General features: G+C 35.9%; 2 protein-coding genes across 12 annotated transcripts in view; one reads left to right on the forward strand and one right to left on the reverse strand.

Moving 5' to 3' along the window:
• The window catches only part of LOC128237384 (uncharacterized), a 57,902-nt gene extending 41,896 nt beyond the window's left edge, over positions 1-16,006 (forward strand). For 8 of the 11 annotated variants that reach the window (XM_052952874.1, XM_052952873.1, XM_052952872.1 and 5 more), the window contains 11 exons: positions 1,563-1,716; positions 2,044-2,119; positions 2,254-2,496; positions 2,773-2,917; positions 3,679-3,762; positions 5,660-5,857; positions 6,100-6,196; positions 6,472-8,064; positions 8,949-9,165; positions 9,814-9,861; positions 14,108-16,006. In XM_052952874.1, coding sequence (XP_052808834.1) covers positions 1,563-1,716; positions 2,044-2,119; positions 2,254-2,496; positions 2,773-2,917; positions 3,679-3,762; positions 5,660-5,857; positions 6,100-6,196; positions 6,472-8,064; positions 8,949-9,165; positions 9,814-9,861; positions 14,108-14,248 — 2,996 coding nt within the window. In that variant the 3' untranslated portion in view covers positions 14,249-16,006. Of the gene's footprint in view, positions 1-1,562; positions 1,717-2,043; positions 2,120-2,253; positions 2,497-2,772; positions 2,918-3,678; positions 3,763-5,659; positions 5,858-6,099; positions 6,197-6,471; positions 8,065-8,246; positions 8,358-8,948; positions 9,166-9,813; positions 9,862-10,187; positions 10,297-14,107 lie in introns of those variants that run through there. The other 3 variants (XM_052952876.1, XR_008261593.1, XM_052952877.1) reach the window with 3 other exon arrangements.
• A 3,391-nt stretch (positions 16,007-19,397) lies between these two features.
• On the reverse strand, positions 19,398-24,612 carry LOC128237385 (39S ribosomal protein L19, mitochondrial-like). The gene is made up of 6 exons (XM_052952882.1): positions 24,521-24,612; positions 21,719-21,878; positions 21,354-21,478; positions 20,986-21,120; positions 20,097-20,284; positions 19,398-19,726 (listed from the first exon to the last, which is right to left on the reverse strand). The coding sequence occupies exons 1-6, from the start codon at positions 24,570-24,572 to the stop codon at positions 19,445-19,447; spliced, it is 942 nt and encodes a 313-aa protein (XP_052808842.1). The 5' UTR covers positions 24,573-24,612; the 3' UTR covers positions 19,398-19,444.
• Positions 24,613-24,648: the final 36 nt, after the last annotated feature.

Raw genomic sequence — 24,648 nt, forward strand, 5'->3', positions numbered from 1 at the left:
ATGTAATACGATTTGAAGTTGGGTGCAAGATTTCGTGAATATATGTCAAGGATGGGTTTTCATGATCTTGTACTGTAATTTATCTTTAGCACTTTGGTGGCACATAGTAATGTATTTTTGTTGTCAATTGAGGCTGTGAGGTCTTCTTAACTATATTTCTATGTCAAGGGTTGATTTGCTGTTCATGTTTACAAGATTGTATGGTTTACCTATTGCACTCTGAAGGCACCTAACACTCCCAAACCATGATAAAGGTCACAAAACATTTATTACTACACATTCTTATTGAGCTTTTATTCACCGTTTCTAAAGATTAGTAATTAGTTGAACATGTTCATGCTTTGTAAGTTTAAACTATTTATAATAATATTAAAACATTTTGGCAATCTGTCAGGAATTTATTTCAATGAGATTTAAATCATTGTGTCGAAATACTTTGAACATTTTATTAATAAACTACCATTATTGATAAACCTCTGATATTAAGTGCTGGAAATGAAGCAACATCAGCTTAAGTTATTGATTTCATTTTGTCAAGATTAAGTCTCACTTAGAAGGTATTTTATGTCTGGTAAGAGAGGAATTTCCCTGAACATAAGACCTATTGGCGTTCTGGAAGGAATAAAACTTAAAAGCTATGGCAACTGTTTTGATATATGTCGAAGATTCAATACCTGGCAGCTGTTGCAGTTGGGTGGGGAAATTACCAGGAATATTATACTCTTTATAGAAATCACTTTGAAAATATGGGCATTTAACATAGGGAATTGATATAAGGTTTTACTTCTAAATATTGTTCACCGAAACAGGTGTATTTAACATTTACTGAAGTATACTCTTTAAATATGTTATAATTACAGCACCCACAACCTGAGTTATAGAGATTATACATGAGCGCTTTAGGGCGAGTGTATAAATTCAAATACGAGGGTCACAGGTGATGTAATGATGTTCAGTTAATATTGAGCAGTATAAGTGAATAGCGTTGATTTTTTCCACATGGTAGTCATAGAATGGTTACCCCATTCTATTTGTTAGAGTTCCGATATGGAAGTGCTGATGAAAACAAAGAAAACACTCAAATATGGCTCAAATATCTAAACAGAAGATACTTCAGTTTGAAGTTTATTGTTTATGTTATTTGAAAATCTATTATTTGTTATTAATAAAGTGATTGATGTTTTCATGTGCCATTGATTTGTTCCTTGTGCAGCATATCATATTAAGAACTGCACTTTCCAATAATGATATTCTATATATAGATGGGATAATCTATTCATGAATGTAGCATTATGTAACTTGTTTATGTTAGTAAATTGCCATTATCCGATGATACACAATGGGACCTAAAACATATCAGCGAATAGCTGTCTTTACAAACTAGCAACATTAAATTAATGTAATAAGATAAATATGTATTTATAATTTAATAAATAACTTAATTGATGTAATTCTCACTGATTTGAGTTATAATGAGATTAACAAGTTTCTACTGCAAAATGCAGAGTTTTCACATGTCTCAGATTATGGTGATAAAGAGCTCCTCCCCTATCTATGTTCAGATATGAAATATGCGTCTGCAGCAGTGAGGATCCAGAGTTTCTGGCGTGGCTACTACACACGGGAACACAACGTGGACTGTGTGCGTGTACGCCGAGAAATACGTGCAAGACGAGCAGAGGAACACATTGTTGTGCTCAGGGCTGAACTCGACAAGTGAGTGAGGTTTTAGCTCATCCTTTTCAATAATAAAAAAGTTGAGATATTGTCGAAGCCTTGGTGTTAGTGCTGTTGGTATGAAAATCTTGTGTTAATGATATATTTGAAATGCTTCAAGATATATATAGATATGAAACTTGGTACTGAAGTATGACAGTGTGCACATATTTTCAGCAATGCCATTTACTCAAGCCTAAAACCCCTACTGAGTTAATCCCTTTGATTACTGAGAGGAGCAGTTTTGACATCCTCTTGTGAGTTCATATTAAATGCCCCTTGTATTTAAAATTATAGACCTTCAATTTAATTTTTGTTACATTTCAGACAGCGGAGGTTATATGAACAGGAGCGACAGTTGAGGACTCTCCAGTTGGAGGCAATTAGGCAACTTTGGCGAGAGGTATGTTCTTGTTTATAGCTTAATAATTCATTTGAATGATTGAATAGCCAGAAGGGGTAATGCTTTAATTCATACAAAATAATGAGTGACGATAGTTATGACCATAACTACACACATGCTGGTATTACCTTCAGGTGCAGTCTCTCCAAAACTGGAAGACAGAGGTTCTCCAATCACAGACTTTCGTCACCCAGGAGATGAAACGAGAACACGAGTATAACTCGTACAACTCAAGCCTGGAGATTCAGAACACCCTTGCACGCGCTGAGATGCTCCACAAGATGGGCAGCGACACTATGGCGACACAGCAGAGTGTAACCATGGAAACAGGGAAACAGCTGGAGCTGGAGAAGACATGTGCCAGTCTTCAGTCACAGGTGGGTGGTTGTGGAGGGAAAGAAAAACTCAGAATTGGCTGTGGTGTTATGTGATTTTGGTGTAATAATTCCCGTGCTCATTGGTTCAAGTTTTCATCTGTTTCACCATTGTTGAAATTATTTGTTGAAATTGTATTTCTTTAACAACCTTCAATTTCAATAACTTTGATGACAAACAAGTGAAGATCAAAGGCTGTTATAATGCAGAAAATTAAAACAAATTGATGACATGTTTGTGTCCATCACTGCTTATTAACATTTTTGCTTGTCCTACAGGTGAGCCAACTACAGGAGGCCCTGAAGTCTGTGTCCAGTATCGTGCTGCAGGGCGGGGGATCCACCCAGGGGTCTCTAGCAGGCTCCCTCCCCGCCACACCCCGCGTCAACTCAAGCCTCAACACTATCAACAACACCAACAAAGGTGAGCCATGTGTAAAATTTGGTGTTTAGCATTGTTAGGAGATTGTTGTTGAATTTGAGGTATTGTATTTGGTATGACATTTTTTGGTCTGACTTTGTTTAAAATAATTCTATAACATCATATATAACTCCACGACCATATAATACATACTTCATAGAGGTGTGCAGAGAAATGATTTTCTTTTAGCTTCTCCGTAAGACATTGATGAAATGTTCTGTAATCTAAAACGTGTATTTTTATGGATGATAATGGAAAATGAATCTCCAATGTTGCAACAGTCTACAGGTTTTCTATGCCACAATACATTCCTACTTTTCTTTTAACTTTATCTTGTAGTTTTGATTTCATGCTGTCTAAAGAAGTAAATGCACTCATATTAAATTTGTTAGGAGTTAAAAAACAAAACAAATAATAAGGAATGAATAATAAAAAGTTAAAATGTACAAGGGGCCATTTTTACTTCTGGAGTGCATATACTTCAACAGCTTAGTGATATAAGTAGATTATGTAGCTTTTTGCCTGAGAAAGAAGATATGTAATTGGTGTTGAGTCATGATTACTGCAAAATAAGGGAATACCGATTATAGATAACTGGTAGTTAAATCTTGCCATCTCATATGTTGCACAGATTATAGTATTTTTCATTACTGGTAGTTAGTACAAGGGCATTGTGGTTATATCTTATCTGATTTATTTACCATTTAAGTGTCACATAATATTATTTCTCACAATTTGGAATGTTGGTATTTTTGTAAACACAGATGAGCAGGAGGAAGTCCTGGTGACGGGAGACTTTTCAGATTTAGAAATATCAGAGTATGAGTCCCTCACGGGCTCCCACTGGGGTAAGACTGGTGTAACCGTGGTGGGTGCCCCACCCTCCTGGGGTCAGCATGTTCACTGTTGTACTCCTCAACCCGCCTGCCTGTCTGCCTGAACACTCTAGTCTCACAAGACTTGCCATGCTACAGATCCCCACACAGAGAGGGCTATGTCCATACATATCTATGTGTGGGTAAATAAAAAGGTCCCCATATTGTCATGACCTTGATGAAATTTGCATTACTTACAGTGTCAATGAAATAAAACCTTGAGCTATAATTTTAAACAATAATTATTCTAGGTATTAACAGGAACTTAAGTATACATGGTTACAATGATATTGTGCATATGGGTAGTATGTCCAATATTTTACTAAAATACTTGGTTGGTTATGCCTGAGAAAATGTGTTGGCATTTAGTTTTTGTGCACTTTACTTTCAAATTATAAAAAAGCAAATCTATATGGGTTTTTTTTCAAATATATTCGCAGAGAATATTTTTCTGTGAAAATATTAATAACCAGAAACATCGGTTCTGTTAGTACAATTAATTACTAGTATATGGCAAGTCTTGTAGTGCTTATCTGAATTTTGAGTTTGGTAAAATGTATTTGAATAATTAAACTAGACCTCAATTGGGTCCAGTACTTCTAATTCAATAATCATCAAACTGTAAACTTTAGATGAGCTCATGAGTATTGTAACTTTGTTATCAGACAATAGCTTTATAGAGCATTCTGTGTTTGATTTACGTTTCTCTTTTTATTTCTAGTCTCAAGATTAACAAGGATTATAGATCCATTGATCATTTCAGGGCTTTCTCAATCTTTAAATTGAGACTTCGGTGAATAAGCTCAATTTTATTTTAAATTAGTACTTAGAATTTAAGTTTTGAACTACCTCTGCTTGATTTTGTTTAGAATTTGAGCAAGCCCAAAAAGCCTTTAACCAGTACATAGCTTATGGACTTGTTTTATTTCAACCTTACAAATTTACAATAAGCCAATGAGACAATTCAGACTTAAATCATACTTATGTATAGCAGCACTTGCATATTTTATGCTACAAGATAAAATAAAGATCAGTTGAAGGCCAGATGAATACCATGAATGTATTGTTTGTGAAAGCCCTGATTTAGCGGTTGAGACTAATGCATGCTAGTCTAGGTTCCTTTCTAGATGGTGATTGGCTGCATCTCCACTCCTGCATGTGTATACCCTGCCTTCATGTAGCCGGTTTGCATCTACATTATGCATAGCAGTATATCATACTTTTCAGTTATAATGCATGCCACTATGACTAACTGATGCGTAGTATATTTTAACAACTTAGATCACCATCCGTAACCCAATCTAGTTTCTGTGGCTATGGTATATGTCTTTGAACATGCTTTTATTCTAAGGGTATATCCCACACATTGGAAAAACAGTAATTGATGTTAAATTACTTATGCCGATTTAGCATAACTTGTGATTGATTGAATTCAGTCTTTTTCTATTTATAACAATGAGCTTATAACAAGTCTGCAAACAGAACAGAAACTGCAAAATAGGCTCTGCACACCTTGACAAATAGTGGTTATTGTTACAATACATTGGCTTGACAATTAGGATTACTTGCAGTCTATTTGTTATGTGGTATTTGCTTCTTAGCATAAATATAGTAAGGCTTCATAGAATGTTACATTTGACTATCAGTTGATGTATCAAAGAAGAGTTTGTATCATTATTATGTTTGTGTTTCAAACTTGTTTAAAGGAATGTTCTCAAATTAAAATTGGTTAAATATTTATAACATTCAAATATGACCCTGTAACTTTTCCCTTAATGATTGTCCTTGTACATTATTCTATTAATTAGGAGTGGTATCCTGCTACTGGTGATAGTCTGCCACAGTATGGTCACACCCTTGTGTATTGCAGGTGCGGTACCGCACTCCTTGTCCCCATACCCGTCCGAGGAGGAGGACACATACTTTCGTACTGTGCCCCAGCCTGGCTTCCCAACCCCTCCTCGCGGCCTGAGGCTGGAGAACCGGGGGCTTGCCGCCCTAGTGCTGCGCTGGCAGGCCAGTAAGATCCTGGGTGGGGATGGACGTGAGCTTAACAAGCCTGTTATTGGTATGTACGGGGAGCTTGCCTGTTGTATGTCAGCTGACTGTGCATTAAAATGGTATTTAGGTCTAGGTTTTACAATTGTTACTATTGCTAGCATAATTGTATTCAGTTTGATATTTTCTATTCTGAATCAGTTTAATTAAAATGAAGGTTTGTAAAATTGGTAACACGCCTAATTAACATACTGTAAAATCAACTGACAAAACTTATTGGTTATAATTATGCATATCGTTTTCTGCTTGCAGGTTACCGTGTGTTTGTAAATGACAAGGCAAAGGCCATGATAGCTGGGACGAAGCAGAAAGCCCTGATTGAAGGGCTCGACCCAACACTCACATACAAGTACGACTTCTGTACTGTAACTTGTAGTTCAACAATGAAATGACTGATATGACAAACTGTACAAGCTATTTGAACTTTACAATCAAACAACTGCAAGAACTGAAAGTAAACAAATGTCAAACATGAAATGTGCTTTTCCCTTTCATGGCAGTATATAACATAATTAGCTTGAAGAGCTCTGAGTTCATATGAACATTTTTTCTGCAATAGTATGATAATAAATTTAATTTGTTTTATTTTGTTTACATCCTAACATCTTAAACTTCCATTTGCAGAATATATGTGAAAGCAGTGTCTGACCTTGGTGAGTCCAACAGTTCAGATGTTGTCATGGCAGCCCTGTCGAAAGGTTCACGCAGGCGGTCATCTAGCAGTGACAGTAACCGCTCCTATGACAGTGATCGCGAGTCAACGAGCAGTGAACGCCCAAAACAGCCACACAGGAAGGATTCACGGAGGAATCGCAAGTCTAAATCTCCACGATCAGGAAAACATGATAAACATGAAAGGAGTGGACACTCACCGAAGGAGACTGAGCGACCACCTTCAAAAATGGAGTTAGAAGCAGAGGGCATTATGACACAGCCCAGGCTGCACAAACATAAACGTACCTCGAGCAAGGATTACCAGAGCAGACAGGCTGATGACAGCCTGCGGCCCCAGGAGACCCCACAAAGCCCTGTAATGAGGTCGCCCAAATCCCACACACAGGAGTCACAAGGCTTCAGTTATGACGGGGTGAACAAGAGTGGACAGGCTAAGGAGACAAACCAGAGTCTGTCCTCGACATTTACTATTGACAGCCAAAACTCAGTGTTGTTTTCCCTCAGCACAGGGGGGAAATCTATTGACATTGATAATAGTGTTGAACAAAAGGAACAACATGTTAAGGGTCATAGAAGACGACGTAGTCGAGATATGAAATCAGAGAGGAGTGAGGGTAGAGGGGATATCTCTGACAGTTCCTCGTCAGTTTCTAGTGCAATTATTCATACCAGGACAATCGATGGTGAAAAGTACCTCAGTGGTACAGAGAGTCCCTCTGTGCGACGGAGGCGCTCAAAGGACAACTCTCGTGAGGATAGTGACACAGGAGGTTTGACGCGCAGTGACAGTAAACGTAATAGTGCAAAAATCAGCCCCACTGCTGGCAGTCAGGGTGTTCCTGTGATTGATGGCAGAAAAAGGCATGGTTCAGGAAGTAGACCATCAAGTCCTGCGCTCAGTGATAACCTTGACCCTAAATCCTCTGGGGCACAGGGGGATAGGCGGAGGTTGCCAATGGGTGAGATCTTGGAGCAGAGATTCTCGGGGCAGAGACAGAGTGCAGGAAGTAATGCGTCTTCCACGGCAACTCTAACACAGAGTCAGGTGGATAGCAGCACCAGTGACTTGCCACCACCGATTCCCAAACGGGACGGGAAATACTCAAGCCTTGAGAACCTATCCACACGTTCATCTCATGACCACAACAGAAGCCCTACAGAGAGATACTCTCCCACCAGCTCTGAACGACGACGCAGTAGAAACAACTCAACATGTTCAGAGAGCGATATCCCAGCAAATTCGAGTGCAGCTAGAGCCATTGACATGGACGCTAAAAATGCAAATCCCAACCCAAGCAACACTGGGATAGTTGCAAAACTGTTGCAAAAACTTCAAAACTTTTCAAAAACACAGGAGGACTCGTTAAGAACAACCAAAATAAAGCGCAACTCCTGTGACCGTGAGGAGCCGGGACGGAAGGCAAGCGGTGACAGTGAGAGTGGGGATGTGGTTGCGGTGGCAACAGGGAATAACGACAGTTCTGGGGCACACAGTGATGACAGCCAGCAGGTCCATAGACCACCTCACCGCACTCATAGAAGGTAAACCTACACTGTAGTATAAAGTATAAATAGAGAATAGATTTTTTCCATGACCGGTATTATAAAAATATTCATATTCCATAGTCCATTTTCTTTCTTTATAGCTACCAGGCCTCATCAACCAATAACATAACATACACTATCTTATAAACCCAACCTTATTGTCACAATATATCCGACAGATCCGGCATGCCCCTGAGTAAGCACTTGAGTTTGTATCATCTGGATAAACTGTCATGATGCCATACATAACAGGGGAAATGATCATTCATCTTGTGTTTTACATTATATTGGTAATTACCATCACTTTGCAGTGTGCAATCTTTTTGACAAACAATTTAATAAACACATTGAATAGGCTACGCAAAAGTAAAATAACATTAAAATTGCCGTTTTTAATTGGCATGGAAATAAAATCTTCATACTGTTAATCGGAAGTATTTTGGTATGGTGATGGTGTAACACTCATGTACATGTTGTACTATGTACTCATGGAAAAAAGGAAACACTGTTTGTGACTGTGATGTTGATAATGGTTTGTGAATGCACTTGTTACATGGATTGACTTGAGATTGCCTTGATGTCTTGAGTGTGCCAATATAGGTAGTTACTAATGGAGAACTACTTCTTCAATATTTTACAGTTGACATTGCTTATAAAAAAAATGTGAATCTCGTGTAATCAAGGTCTGTTTAAAATGTACAGATTCCTGTTCATATACAAATTTTTATACAAATTCCTTACATTATTTGTATTTTTTTGTTAAATAAGAAGCAGATGATAAAAGATGATATGGGAACCATTCTGATTTGTTCAAGGTATGTATAAAAATGATTTGACCTTTTCTTATGTTATCACACAAGTCTCTTTTATATTGTGTGTAGGACTGCATCTGATCACCGAGGAGTTCCTGTGAAGTCAAGTGCGGAGCAGCCCCCATCCCCTGGCCTCCGTGCGGACCACTCCCCCGTGATTCGCGACTCCAGCAAGACCCCAACACCCTCCAGTACCCCATCCACCACCAACAACATTAAACGTCACGCATCCTTCCACGGCATCTTGCCATCAAAGAAAGAGGACATTGCCCGCAGTGGTTCCACTGTAAATATGTTAACTCTTAGCTCATTGCCTTAACCATGGTGTTAAATTTAGACTAACTGTTTTATGGTTTTTATAAATACTTGTTCATCATGTTATTGTCAAAGCATCATGTTTAATCAAAATGATAAGACTAGGCGATTAATTATCATCTCAAATGCCCATATCAACTAATATCGTTCATGCGTTAACAGTGAAAAACGGTTTTTCACACCTTATCAAATTGCCTTTCAACTGTCATTGCAATTTTTACAACTTGCGAAAATTTTAACACCTAGCAATTGTTTGTTTATTTTGGAACACGCGTTCGGGAAAAAGTTTGAAATTATGTCCTCGAGGGAGCCATAAGGTTTTGTGCACGATTTGTGTACTTGGGACCGAGGATATTGCTCGACTGCTCGACATGATTAGGTTTCGATGCAGCGTGGGTATATTTTATATGAAAATAGAAGGAAAAAAGTTCGGGACCAAGCTCCGACTTCGAGGGAACGCCGGTTCTCGAACGACCGCTTGTTTGAGGGAACGCAGTTTCACTGTAATTCAATTTGTTTAATGTTGTCAATGGTTTCTGAGAAAAAAAATCAAAGATGATTAAAAAAATGTGGATTATTCTGTTTTTGATGGTGACAATGTCATGTTTTACTGTTTCAGGAAAACTTAGCAGAGAAAGTACCATCATCTACCAAGCAGCAAAACATTGTAAGTGGCTCACAAACAGAACATTTCCCCTTCCTGCCTGTCCACATATTGAAATCACGTTCATGTAGTTACTGCATCAACATATTGTTGCTTTCCTGTGCATAAATCATTTATTTCATTAGTTTCCATTTTGACATTGACTAACTTATTCAGCCCAGTTTCACTATTGTATTGGCTATTCACGTAACCATGTTGCTTATGTACAGAATGTTTATCTTAAACCTTCATCTACCCTATTAATCATCATCATCATCATCATCATCATCATCATCATCATCATCATCATCAAGTTTGCATTTAACCTACTTCATTCCATTTTATTTCAGCATCGTTCTAGGTTTCTCATGCATCCCCATCATAGAAAGTATAAGATTGATAAGCTATTCTTTTCAAGACATATGCTTTCTATAGCAGAGTAAATTAACTGTAATAACGGTGAGTGCTGCAACTTATGTCAACGAAATGTGGTCTGGGCCTGTAACTTTGCATGTACAGAAACTTATAAATGCTATTAAAGATCTGGGCTACTATAAAGCTTTTATAAGCCTGGGCTAATATAAATCTGAAAAGGCTTTTATAAATCTGGGCAACTATAAATCTGGAAAGGCTTATAAATCTGAAAAAGCTACCGTATTTTCTCGACTATAAGGCGATTCGCTTATAAGACGGCCCCCTAACTTTGCCCATGAAATCTGGTGCTTTTTGTTTCGACTCGCTTATAAGACGGTGTCAATTTTTAAGCAAATCTAAAATGCTAAAATTCTTCCTAATGTGTAAAAATGTTCAAGCTCAACGGATAATTATCGACTTTCGCGGTAACTGTTTTTGTTTTACTCAAAGAAAATGGCGGTCAGCTGTGAGCTCTCTATTTTGGATGTAGGTTAAAAAATAGTACATGGTTACGCGTTTAAGTTTGCAGGTCGTTACTTATCGGAATTTTAATAATTAATCAATAACAACATATGTTTGTTTTAGTTTATTTTTTTATTGAAGACACCAATGAAGTTCTTCGGCAAAATAAATGGCTTCAATAACATAACTGCGAAAAACCGAGGCATGAATAGGTGTTTGTTTAGCAATAATGCTTTAGGCAATAATTGTCCCTTGATTGGCGACGAACATAAAGGATTCATATTCGCATTGTCATTTGTTTGCTTAATCAAATTGACAGTTAGGTACCCTACATCATTCCAATTTATTGATTTGATATATCTGTCAAACTAATTATACTGACACGCGCCATGAGAAAAAATGCAGATATAACGGTACACTGTGTGACGTCAGAGCACGCGCGGTGAAGAGATTTCGTGTTGTTGTTTACTTAATTGCCCCATACTGGTATCGGCAGATGATATACTGGATAGACAAATACCCTATGTAAAATTTTACTGATTTTGACTTGAATCTTTTTTTAATATTTTATCGACTCGCTTATAAGACGGGTCCCCTACTTTTGGGGTAAAAATCAGGACCCAATTTCCCCGTCTTATAGTCGAGAAAATACGGTATTATAAATCTGGAAAAGCTATTATAAATCTGAAAAAGCTATTATAAATCTGGAAAGGCTTTTATAAATCTGAAAGTCCTTTTATAACTCTGGAAAGGCTTTTATAATTGTGGGCTACTATAAACTGGAAAGGCTTTTTAAATCTTGGCAACTATAAATCTGAAAAGGCTTTTATAATTCTGGAAATGCTTTTATAAATCTGGGCCGGTATTCTTAAAACATCTTAAGTCATTTCCTAACTTAAGTCATTTCCTAACTTAAGTCATTTTCCTAAGTTAAGTATCTCAGCAGTCATTCGATATTATAACTTAATAATATCCTAAAATACTTAATTGTCATTGATGTTATTGAATATGCATATTTTATTCTAAAATCACTTATTTTTTTCTTTTAATTTGACAATGAACATTTTAAGAAATCAACTTAAGTTAAGAAATGACTTTAAGATTTTTTATGAATACCAACCCTGGGCTACTATATAATCTTAAAAGGTATTTATAAATCAGGGCTACTATAAATCTGAAAAGGCTTTTATAAATCTTGAAAGGTTTTTTATAAATCTAAAAAGGCTTTTATACATCTGGGCTACCGGCATTATAAATCTGAAAAGGCTTTTATAAATCTTTAAAGGCTTTTTATAAATCTGGAAAGGCTTTTATAAATTTGGGCTATTATAAATATGAAAAGGCTTTTATAAATCTGAATGGGCTTTTATGAATCTGGAAAGGCTTTTGTAATTCTATAAAGGCTTGTATAAATATGGAAAACTTTTGTAAATGGGGGCTACTATAAATCTGTATAGGCTTTTATAAATCTGGGCTACTATTAATCTGGAAAGGCTTTCATGAATGTGGAATGTCTTTGATAAATCCGGGCTACTATAAATCTTTGATTTTATAAATCTGAAGGCTTTTATAAATCTGGGCTACTATAAATCTGAAAATGCTTTTATAAATCTGAAAATGCTTTTATAAATCTGAAAATGCTTTCATAAATCTTGAAAGGCTTTTTATAAATCTGGAAAGGCTTTAATGAATCTGGAAAGGATTTTATAATTCTGGAAAGGATTTTATAAACCTCGAAAGCTTTAATACATGTGGGCTACTATAAATCTGGATAGGTTATTATAAATCATGGTACTAGGCAATTATTAGTCAGGAATGTCTATCATAAATGTGAAAAAAGCTGTTATAATTCTTAAAGGGCTACTATAAAACTTAAAGGCCTTTTAAAAATCTGGAAAGACTAATAAATCTGAAAAAGGTATTGTAAATCTGAAAAAGGATATTAAAATGTCATTTTTCCCATGCCTATGACATTTTTTTTTGTTGTTGATATAGTTTGTTTCACTAAACATGTTCAACTAACATCGCCATGTTCATCTTAATACTAACACAACAGTTGCCTGTGTGTTCCTTGTGTGCATGTCAGAAATCAGATCCCTCTCTCCATCATTCCCCTCTTACATCACCACCTATGCCCTTAAGTGTATATATATATATGCTCTATTATTATTCCATACATAGTTCTCACGCTATATTTAATTTCAGTATTGCAACACATGTGTACAACAGTATTACTAAGTTTGGTAATTTAACTTTAAAAGTTATAATGTTATATTTCTGTAGATATATGTTTATTTGTTTTCATTCTATTTTTCACAGGGTTGATCAGTATGTATTGATTTGCTGGATTACAAACTTGTTTTTGTTGCTTTGTTTTGCAAGTTGATTATTATTGCTAGTACATAATAATAATATAATGAATAGGACCAAAAGCCATTGTTTACAACTTATGCTTGTATGTGCCGAATGTCATCCTAACCCAGCTGCACTCAATGTGGCTGAAAGTTGCTTATGTTGATATTTTTCATTGCATTGTTGGCAATTTACTGTTAGTTAATGCTTGTTAAACATCAAGATCTTCACAGGAAAATGAGACTCATATTGACATACCAGTCTTTAGAGATGTGCTCTGAGCATTGGCATGCATTTTTGTTACATGTACAATTAGCTCTGATATAATTTAAGCATCTGTTTTATAATTTTTAAATTCTTCCTGACAACATTTACAGCGAAGACAGTATTGGATGTACAGAACTGCTTCGTTAATGTACCCACCGGATCCAGAATCGGTGATTTAGAGTCTCTCTTGGTTAATAGGTTTTAGATGTTTGGAATTTAAAAATCATTATTAGAAATGGATATGAAGGTCAAAATCATTATCATAGAAATGGCAAACATTAGTTGACGTAGACTTAAATGAGACAAACATGTTCATATGTTTTGTATCTGTAGATTTTGATTTCCATATTTTTGTCACATTTGGTATTCAGAAGTAGTAACATAGAATTATATAGTAAAATTATCATTATTACTTACAATTGGGATTTTGAGTATGGTAGTACATGTAAATACAATATTTTATATAGCTGACCATCTTTGTACTGGACATAATCATTTTGTTCTGAGAGGTTTCATCCTATCAGGTGATTGATGAATATTTCCTAACAATGGATTTTGATATTGATGGTGTAGTTAAAGTTATCTTTCCTTACATATTTCTCTGGTGATGTGAAAGACTCAAACTATTGCATCCAATATTTTTTCTATGTATTATAGCAATTTATATTAAAAATGCACTACAGTCATTAGAAGGATTGTGATAAAGAAAAAAAATCCTGAAATAATTTTGCAATTTTATGATAATGATTTCACCTTGTCATTATTTCCCTTGCAGGACATCACAGTGCCAACAACGCCGACAAGACGCCACCGCACACGGTCTCGTTCCCGGAGCCCTGCCAACCACTCACATGTCCCTATCATATCGGCCGCCCAGTTACAGCGACCAAACAGACTACCTTCCTCAGCCACGTGACCTTGTGCGCTCTTCCTGCGGTTGGAACACTCTTACATGGCTGCCATTTGACAATGCAACATGTTTTCACTAGCTGTTTATCAAGTGTTTGAGCATGGATATTGGGGCTTTAATGCAGCTTTTATACACAGTTTGAAATACAGCTTTTTTAGAACTCTCTCAATGACTTCAGAAAAACACATAATATTTTTTTATAATCCTGTTGTCGTTGCAGATTATTGAACAAAAATATGTACATTTCATTACTTGGCATATTTACCTGTGAACAATGGGGGTTGGGATATTTGGGCGTTTTCACTGGAATTGCATTTATATCTCAAATGCTTTTAGGCATTTACATGTTGTGTTCATTATTTTTTTTATATTATTAGATTAACTGTAGTTCATAATGGGTTATTTGTTCTTGTTCTCAAGTGTACATGTTGTAATTGCGTCTTGTTTTTGGATAGGACGTTGGTTGTATAGTTGTATTTCACAAGATTAGTTATGTTGTTAAATGTTTAGGGATCAATCCATATTCAGCTGATGTGATACACTTTCCTGTGATATCTATGTTATTTAATGTAGCAACAAATCACACACTCTCGGAGACATATCTGCAAATCACTCGTGTCAATATTTTGAACATGGGGAATTATTCCTGCAGAGCCATTAAAACACCTCTCAACTGCTGGCTTTTACAAGAAAAAATGTGTCAAAGCGTAAGTGGAAGTGTTAACATATAAATGGGCTGTTTCTTCAGTACTTAGTTAGAGTTAACAACATTGTTGATGTCATTGTTGTTATCTTTATAATCTATATTGCTCTGGAAGTTTCACGGATACGCATATAATTCACAGTATTCCTAACTAGAGTTGGGACAACTGTTTGAGCTATACTTATTCTACATGTATTAAAGGGACTGTGTCACAGATTGGCACCAAAAAAAGTTTTTTTCTGTAACGAATCTCAGGACAATTATCTAATAGAATGTGTTACGCTTTGATATCATAATTGTAAAAAAAAAGTACCAAAATGTAAAAAAAAATTGTGTCGGAAACCGGGTCTGAACCCGCGTCGCCAAAATTGAAGCCCAGCATCTTACTAACTGAGCTACTAAGGCTTATTCTAATCGGTCGACATAATTAAGCTATACACCTACCTCGGTAATATCACGCATAAGGAATGAATTCTACCTGGTACACATACCCAGTAATCTTTTTTAATGGAAAAATATGAAATAACTGCTAAACTGAAATAAATTGTAAACTATGTGGTACTTGGGTTAGTAAGTTTCAATGCATTGTACACATCAATGCCAAGTTTATGTCAGTTTTTGACAATTTTCTTTTTTTCTGCTATTTTATCATACGTGAGACAGCCCCTTTAAAATATATGACACACCATAAAATATTTCATTGTTAAAAGTTATCAACCATTTGTTTATCATATTGTTAAGTTAACAAAGTTCTGAACAAAATAAGGCCAGTGTGTTTAAGCTTTTTAAGTGGAACTAAATTTAATGTTCAACAGTGTTATCTTTATGATATTGTTTAATGAACAAATTAACATGTAAGTCCTCTCCTCTCTGTGCTTAAAATTTATTTGATTAAATATGTCTTTAGCCTGTTGTTAATGGCTCTTTATCTGTTCTTGTTTCTTTCTGTTAGGCATATATTGTGCATATATATGTAGATGTTACTGGAGGTAGATACATTGAATATTTTATCATTTGCCATTGATGAAACTTGCATAAAAAATAAACAATATTCCTTACAACTTCGCTGTTTATTGTACGTCCCAATATATTATCGGAAGTTGCTTCTGTCTTATTGCTTCCGTCACATCGTGTCCCATCAAATCACTGAACAATCTTGTTTTGCATTTAGCTCCAAATGTATTTCACATACACTTATGCAACTTCATAGGAATGGTGGTCAGCATTGGAAGTTTATCATGTTCAACAAGTTATGGACTTTGAAATAGTAAAAAATGGTCTGAAAATGTTTGTCCCATGCAGCTCCAAATATATTGGACCTAATCCAATTAAACTTCATAAATACGATGGTCAGCATTGGAACTATGGACTTTCCGTTTCTTTACTAATTACATTACACTCGGCTAGTCAAGAATAAGAGTGATTTTGAAGTAGAATGGTGTTGCACAGTGTAGTGTAAGAGATTTTAAACCAAGCTAAAACAAAGATCAGTGGAAAAAACACCAAATTGGGATTATTTTCTGCTTAGTCAACCTTTTGGAAAATTAACCTTTTGGCATCAAGCTTACCGTATTGTATGCAGTTCAAGGTCAAACCGTCTATTTGAGGGGGTGGCTTGCAAAAAATGGTAGCAGGAATATGTAAAGGGCAATATCCTTCATAGAAACTTGAACCAGGGTTTCACAGTCAAGAAATGGCAATACATCAAACCTGGTTGAAGGGTCACCTGCCTTATCGGGCCTCCCCAAATTCCCCCATAGTTTTAAAATCAAACTGATAGCTGAACATACAATGGAGGCTTAAGTTACCGCTATTTCCAACCTGGATTCAGTGGCCACTTGTCTTAAGCAGCGACTTTGACCCTTTCCCAAAGGTATCCACTTAATACAGGTTTGACTGTATTTCCAATAGTATGAAGTTATGCTGTAGGACCCCATATATCCAGGTACCAAGCTGCAATAGTGACCGTAAACGCTCATCTTATTATGTGAAACTGCAACGGTTACCTTACTAATAGTTCAACTTACAATAGAAAACTGCAGTGGTGACCGTACTTTAAGCTCAACTTCCGATGGAAAACTGATAGCTGAGCTAACAATGGAAAACTGCAGTGGTGACCGTACTTATAGCTCAACATTCAATTGAAAACTGCAGTGGTGACCATACTTATAGCTCAACTTACGATGGAAAACTGCTGTGGTGACCTTACTTATAGCTCAACTTACGATGGAAAACTGCAATGGTGACCTTACTTATAGCTCAACATTCAATTAAAAACTGCAGTGGTGACCATACTTTAAGCTCAACTTCCAATGGAAAACTGATAGATGAGCTTACCATGGAAAACTGCAGTGGTGACCTTACTCATAGCTCAATTTTCAATGGAAAACTGCAATGGTGACGTTACTAATAGCTCAACTTTCAATGGAAAACTGCAATGGTGACCTTACTAATAGCTCAACTTTCAATGGAAAACTGCAATGGTGACCTTACTCATAGCTCAATTTTCAATGGAAAACTGCAATGGTGATGTTACTAATAGCTCAACTTACGAAAGAAAACTGCAGTGGTGACCATACTTTAAGCTCAACTTCCGATGGAAAACTGCTGAGGTGACCATACTTTAAGCTCAACTTCCAATGGAAAACTGCAATGATGACCTTACCAATAGCTCAACTTTCAATGGAAAACTGCAATGATGACCTTACCAATAGCTCAACTTTCAATGGAAAACTGCAGTGGTGACCTTACTTATAGCTCAATTTACAATGGAAAACTGCAGTGGTGACCTTACTTATAGCTCAATTTACAATGGAAAACTGCAGTGGTGACCTTACTTATAGCTCAATTTACAATGGAAAACTGCAGTGGTGACCTTACTTATAGCTCAACTTTCAATGGAAATCTGCAGTGGCAGTGATTTTTTTTGGAATTATTTTTACCGCCTGTGCCTTGCAAATAGGGAAAATATTTTGCCTTTGGGAAAAATACAAAATCAGGCCAAAATAGCTAATATAATGGCTAATATACATGTTTTAACTTTATAATGCATACAAAATGCTGTGAAAGAGTAAGTAATGTCAAGATTTTGTTTAGATTAAATGAAATTCATTGATTTTTTATTCATTCACATAATGGACATGTATTAAATTGGGAAAAAAATATAAAATTTTGGGGAAAATGGACAGTTTTTTCGCAAGGGGAAACAGCCTTTAGAAGGTAGTATATCGCACCAAAAAAAATCACTGAGTGGTGACCTAACTATAGCTCAATTTACAATGGAAAACTGCAGTGGTGACCTTACTTATAGCTCAACTTACGATGGAAAACTGCAGTGGTGACCTTACTTAAAGTTCAACTTATGATGGAAAACTGCAGTGGTGACCTTACTTATAGCTCAACTTACGATTAAAAACTGCAATGGTGACCTTACTAATGAGTAAAATGGCCCAACTTATGATGTGAAACTGCAGTGGGGACCATAATAGCTCCATGTAAAATGTGTTTTTTTAAATTCCTAAAATTTTAAATACAGTAAAACTGCGATCGCTCGAAGTCGCCGGGGACCGAGCCTAAACCTCGAGGAAACCGATGTTTCGAACGACCCGATTTTCAATTCTCCAGTCTGTTATGAAATATATTTCAGTGTATTTCAAGTATGAAGTAGTCTGTTTACTAAGACAACGATTATGTGTTGCGTTGTGGAAATCGCTGATATGTTCAAAGGCTGTCGTTTACTTTATGTATACTTAAATATAAAATGTAAAAGAAATATCAATAAATCGATTTTTTTTACCAAATAGCCATATTGCAAAGCAAAGTGTCAAAAAGGTAATATTTTCAGATATTCCGATGTTGGATCGATATCGTAGTGTTTATTCATATTTTTATTACTCATTTACATTTCTCACAATTAACTGCTCGTCATTAACTTCTCATAATTATGTTCTAAACTGCCCATATCAACTAATATCGGTCATGCGTTAACATTGTTAAACGGTTGTTCACACCTTATAAATTGCCTTTCAACTGTCATTGCAATTTTTACAACTTGCGAAAATTTAAATACCTAGCAATTGTTTGTTTATTTTGGAACATGCGTTCGGGAAAAAGTGTGAAATTATGACCTCGAGGGAGCCATAAGGTTTTGTGCATGATTTGTGTACTTGGGACCAAGAATATTGCTCGACTCCTCGACATAATTAGGTTTCGATGCAGCGTAGGTTTATCTTATATGAAAATAGAAGGAAAAAGTTAGGGACCAAGCTCCGACCTCGAGGGAACGCCGGTTCTCGAACGACCGCTTGTTCGAACGATCGCAGTTTTACTGTACCATGATTCATTGAACCATTAACAATAAGCAGCCCAGACAAAATAAACACACCAACCAACATGCACTGTGGCTTCCAATTATCTTTCTTATTTGGGTTGTATAACTACTGAACCACAAAGAAAAGTCATAAAGCATTTATTACAGACAAACAAATCCTAACTATAAATCACTTATCCTCTTTAGTGTCAGAAGGATCAGTCTTAACTTTCCAGTCTTTTGAGTTCTCCTCAACTTCAGCGTATATGCTCTTAGTGTCCACAGGATTGATGGACTCTCTGTAGTGTTTCATGATGTCGTGTTTCTCCCAGGGCTTCTGCACCTGAGGATGGTTTTTCAGCCTCTCAATCTTGTCCTTCTGTTTCTTGTCCTTCCAGCCCGTGAACGGCTCCACCCCCTGCAGTTCATGCCTCTCCCAACGCTGGCTCCACGGACGCATGTTCAGCTTAACCTACAACATTCAGATCACGTATGGGGAATGCCCTAGTAAAAAGACAGTTACATTTACAGAGTGTCCAGACAAGTTTTTTCCTCAGAAATATTATTTCTAGTAAGAGTTCCTACAGACTTTGATCCCCAAATCAATAGAGGCCATCTACTGACCATGACCAATGTGAATAAAAGTTTGTGAACTTTACAAACTATTTTCTTCTAGAATAGGTCACAATGACCTTGACCAACTTAGTAATGCCCAAAATAGGGTCATTTACTCACCATCACCAATGTGTCATTCAAAGTTACTATATAAACAAAATTGTGACACAAACAGAAACATAGCTGCTGGACAAAGTGATACTTTGAACGCGACACAATAAACTGACCTTGAGTTGGTTGACAGGGACATCCATGCCCTTGTGAATAATAGCAGGCTCCATATCCTGGGGGAAATATGAAAACTCATGCGGGCAGTCACGCAGGTAGAAGAGCTCTTTGTCAAGTCGCTTTTCAAGTCGGATAACCTCAATTTTTTGGATAACTGGGCTGTAGATCTCATACATCACCTCAATACCTGATGACAAACATTCCTCTTCATCAATATGAGACATACTTAATATAAGTCATAGCATTCAAATAAATAAATAAACCATACTTTTTGTTCAACGGTTAAAGACATTCCATTATTTGTTTTTACTGTTTTATACTGTGTATAGGATGCTAGCATAGACAGGACGCAGTCAAAAAAACAGGTGAAAACTCAGGGAAAAAAGCTTAATACCATAGATCACTGGACTATCTTGTTTTGCATTTAGCTAAAAATGTATTGCATATACACTCGTGCAACTTCATAGGAATGTTGGTCCTCATTGGAAGTTTAGTTAGACATTTCACCAGGTCCTACAACAGTTTTGGATTTTGACATGGTCTGAAATGTGTGCCCCATAAGGCTCCTAAAAGTATTGGACCTTATCACATTAAACTTCATAAATATGGTGGTCAGCATCTATTGACTTTCCGTTTCTTTACTGATTATATTACAAACTAGGCGAGAATATGTGTGATTTTGATGTAGAATGGTCTTGCCCCCTCTGAACCTCCACAAGAAATATCCTTTACACAGTATAATACAGTATTATTTCTGAACTTTATCCCATAAATTTGAAAAAAATGTACAGAATATTTCTTTTCGAAAATCATATTTTTATGGAATAACTATTAATACTATTTCTAAAAGTTCTAAATCAGTTCGACAAATTTCAAAGTTTTTCTTGCCTTGTCCATCAATGATATTTCTGAGGATGATCTTGTGGTGAAGGCCTGGATCATCTCTATGTATACAGATGCCCAGAAACCGGGACGACTTGCCTGGCTCATTCTTGTCTGCAACTGTTACTGCCAGAACGCTGCCTGAAATAGGATCATAAACAAAATGTATTAAATTTTTTTTTACATGGGTTGAACAGTTTCTTCATTGCCTTTCAACATTTGATTTAATTACTTTGCAACAAAAGTACAAAGAAAGACTTTATTCAAAATAATTATTCTTAAATCTTTGAGGAGGGTTATACAACGTATATATCACCTTTAACATAAACACATACCGGGGGTAAATTACTTCTAGTTTTGCACTGCATGCTTACCAACATAGAACTCGGGTATAATGATGTTACGTCGCCGGCTGTACATGTCTCGTCTTTCTAGCATCTCACAGAGCCGATCTCGGTAAGCCCAGTCTGGTCTTGGCAAGAACTCCGGATTTTGCTCCCTTATAAAATATAAAGTTATTTGACAAATGATCTTGGGTCTTTGGGCATAATTATAACAAATTATAGGCAGAATTTATAATTTTATGCAAAACACAGAAACAATTTGTTATAATACTATGTTTGGAACTAATTTTTAATTGTATGAACATTAATATAATGCAAAACAAAGTAAAATGTTTAGTAGTGTTCAATATTGTGCTTTATCTTTTAAGATAGTTCAAATCTAAAATTAAACGCACAAAAATTTTGCATTTGGAGGTCTTTTATCAACATTTTGCAATGTTTCTGGTACATATTTTTCTTTGTCTGCGTTCAATGGAGAAGTTCTATGACGTTCAAGGGTCTGGCTTCGGATTCTGTGTGACTGGTAGCAGCGGCGTGGACACAAGCAGCCATCACCTGAATATACACCGATATGCAAGTTAAAACAACCAGGGTGTTTTCATTTCCATACATGCCATTTTCTTCAAGATCGCTATCTTCTGTCAATGTGAAACCCCTTGATGTAGACAAGTTTTTCTTAAAAGGACAGCAGAATTTAAGAAACAGAGTGTGATACAAGATGATCTGGGTGAGATACCCTTATTTTGTTTTGATTTGGTTCTTGAAACATGCCCTTTGTTAAGCAATGACAATTTTCCTGCATTAACCTAGTACTTGGAACTCAAACATTCCAAGTACTACTCAAACATCAAACATCAAGGAAGCTATGGTATAATTTATAACATCTTGGTGTGACATGGCCAGGGATTGAACCTTGGACCTCCTGCTCCTAAAGTGGACGCTCTAACACTAGGAAATCAGGGCAGTTTTAATTGTTTGCATGTAGTTTAATATAAATGTTAATTCCTCAGAATCTCAGTTTTCCCTTTCACAACCTGGTACTGGAAATTTTCGTGTAGTTGTATAGAGCAGATGCACCATAGCTTCGGAGCAATTTCTGCTTATTAGGTCTGTTCTGCTGTTTTTTCTATCTGAAAATGTTCTTGATATAATTGGTTTTTAAACAATGGTCACCACTTTTTGTTAAAAGAAGTGACTTATTTTTTATAATTCACATGTAGGATATCTTTTTTTGTTAAAAAAACATATAAACTCAACAAAAATACACACTCATTCGGATTTATTATCCTGGAATATATAGCACCTCATGTTTTTGTCTCTCTATTTTTACAAGTTATATGTCTGTAAGCAGATTTTAGCAGTTAATTCAAGTATTAGTTTAATATTACCTTAAGGGCACATTACCCCGATTTTGAAGTAACTTATCAGTGTTACATGCATTTTTTTCTTCTTTTAATTAACACATGACAGGGAATTAAAGCATGGTTTGCAGGCTAGACACTAGCAGTAACCCAGGGACCCGAGACACCTATATTTTAACAGGATCACTACAGCCAATTGACTAGGGAATCTACAAGATTAACAAAGATAAAACTTTGCAACTGCGATAATTTTATGATTTTAGTGCCCAACATCTGCAACATCTATAAATGAGCAACCTCTTCATGTAAATAGCAGATGCATGTTATTAAACGTACCAAAATCCACTTATTTTTTGTACAATAACTATATCCGTTTGTCAAAAAAAGAAGATACAATACTCAACAATGGTGGTGTTGTTTTTCTTTCAAACTGAATTCAATCAACACCGCCCAGGCTGCCCATATTAGCTACTATAATGAGCGATCAGGGATACTTTTTTATTTTGACATTTCAACACAACAACTCTCTATCATTTAACACCCCGGGTGAAATAATTTATTGTAATATTATGCATCGATGTTGAATAATAATCACAAAATTGTTCAATATATACCAGCAGTGATCTAAACTGGATTGAATTTGTCATTAGAGTCACGAATACCATCTTATACATGTACACAACCAGTCAGATTTGTCCCTGATTTACAGATATCGGGATACTTGATAAACAATCAACAAATGTAAGATTTTATCATATCTGAACTAGCTACAATAATGAGCGATCAGGGATACTTTTTTATTATTTTGACATTTCATGTGTATCCCTGTATCACCAGTCTGCCATAGTCTAAAAATTGTCAAAAGACTGGTTGACGGTCATTTAGGTGGACTAATATCTGAACATGTTTTTTGGCATAACGACATAAATTAAAATAAATATTTGTTTAATAAAATGCAATAATATTTTCGTAGAAATTTGAATTTATAGCCGAGATATTTTCAAAATTGTGGGCGCAGGGATTCTCTGCGCAAGGATTGTTCGCTATTTTTTGCTGGGCTAGTGGTAATGAGGTCAACGAGATCGCCTGAACCGGAAGTTGTATGTGCCTAATGCAAAATGTCAAGATTTTAATACAAGTTTTATATGCCTAAACTGGATTTATTAAATGATTTTATACTCTAGGTAAGTACAATAATCTTTTATCTTTTTATTGGTGCCGATTTTGTAGCTTTGCAATATTTGGTTACATAAGAAAATCATTTCGGAAGCAACCACTATTCAGCTATTCGGTTATGTTTTTGACGTTCGCCATTTTGTTTAGGAAAATAGTCATGTGATTATATTGCTTAGTACGTCACCAATTCGTGCGATTCGTCTATGAATCGTCATCAGATTGCGAGCAACAATGTCCGAAGAAAGGTTATGCTTTGAAAATAATTTGATTTTACATTTTTCAGTATATTATATTTATTGCTTAAAGTCGTCAATATTTACTGACATATATCGTAAGGTATAGTAGTGGACGTCACGAGTCTGCCATAGTAAAAATATCTTCAGAAGACTCGTTGACGGACATTGAGGTGGATTATGTCCCATATATGATGTTGAGGGACGTGAAACTCTTGAAATCAGTGTTATTTCGAATGCAAATCAGTCTATTTAGCATAGAATATGTATAAGAACATTATTTAGTTGTCTATAACCTAAACTAACATGAATAGTCGCGAAAATATATTGCATTCCGTATTATAATACTTATGCTTTAACGCTGTGTCTTAATAAATGTGAACATTGTAAACTGTTAGAAAAGAAACCAAAGGTTTAAGATACTAACTAATCAGTGGCAATAATGCCGGGGTTAATTTGCTGATTTTAGTCGATTGCATTCTTCTTATTTCATCTAGATGTAACAGACGCTTGATGACATTGAAATTTTAGTCGATTAAAGCATAACTGAAATAA

The sequence above is a fragment of the Mya arenaria genome, chromosome 6 (assembly GCF_026914265.1).
Source record: "Mya arenaria isolate MELC-2E11 chromosome 6, ASM2691426v1".
In the NCBI taxonomy this organism is placed as follows: Eukaryota; Metazoa; Mollusca; class Bivalvia; order Myida; family Myidae; genus Mya; species Mya arenaria.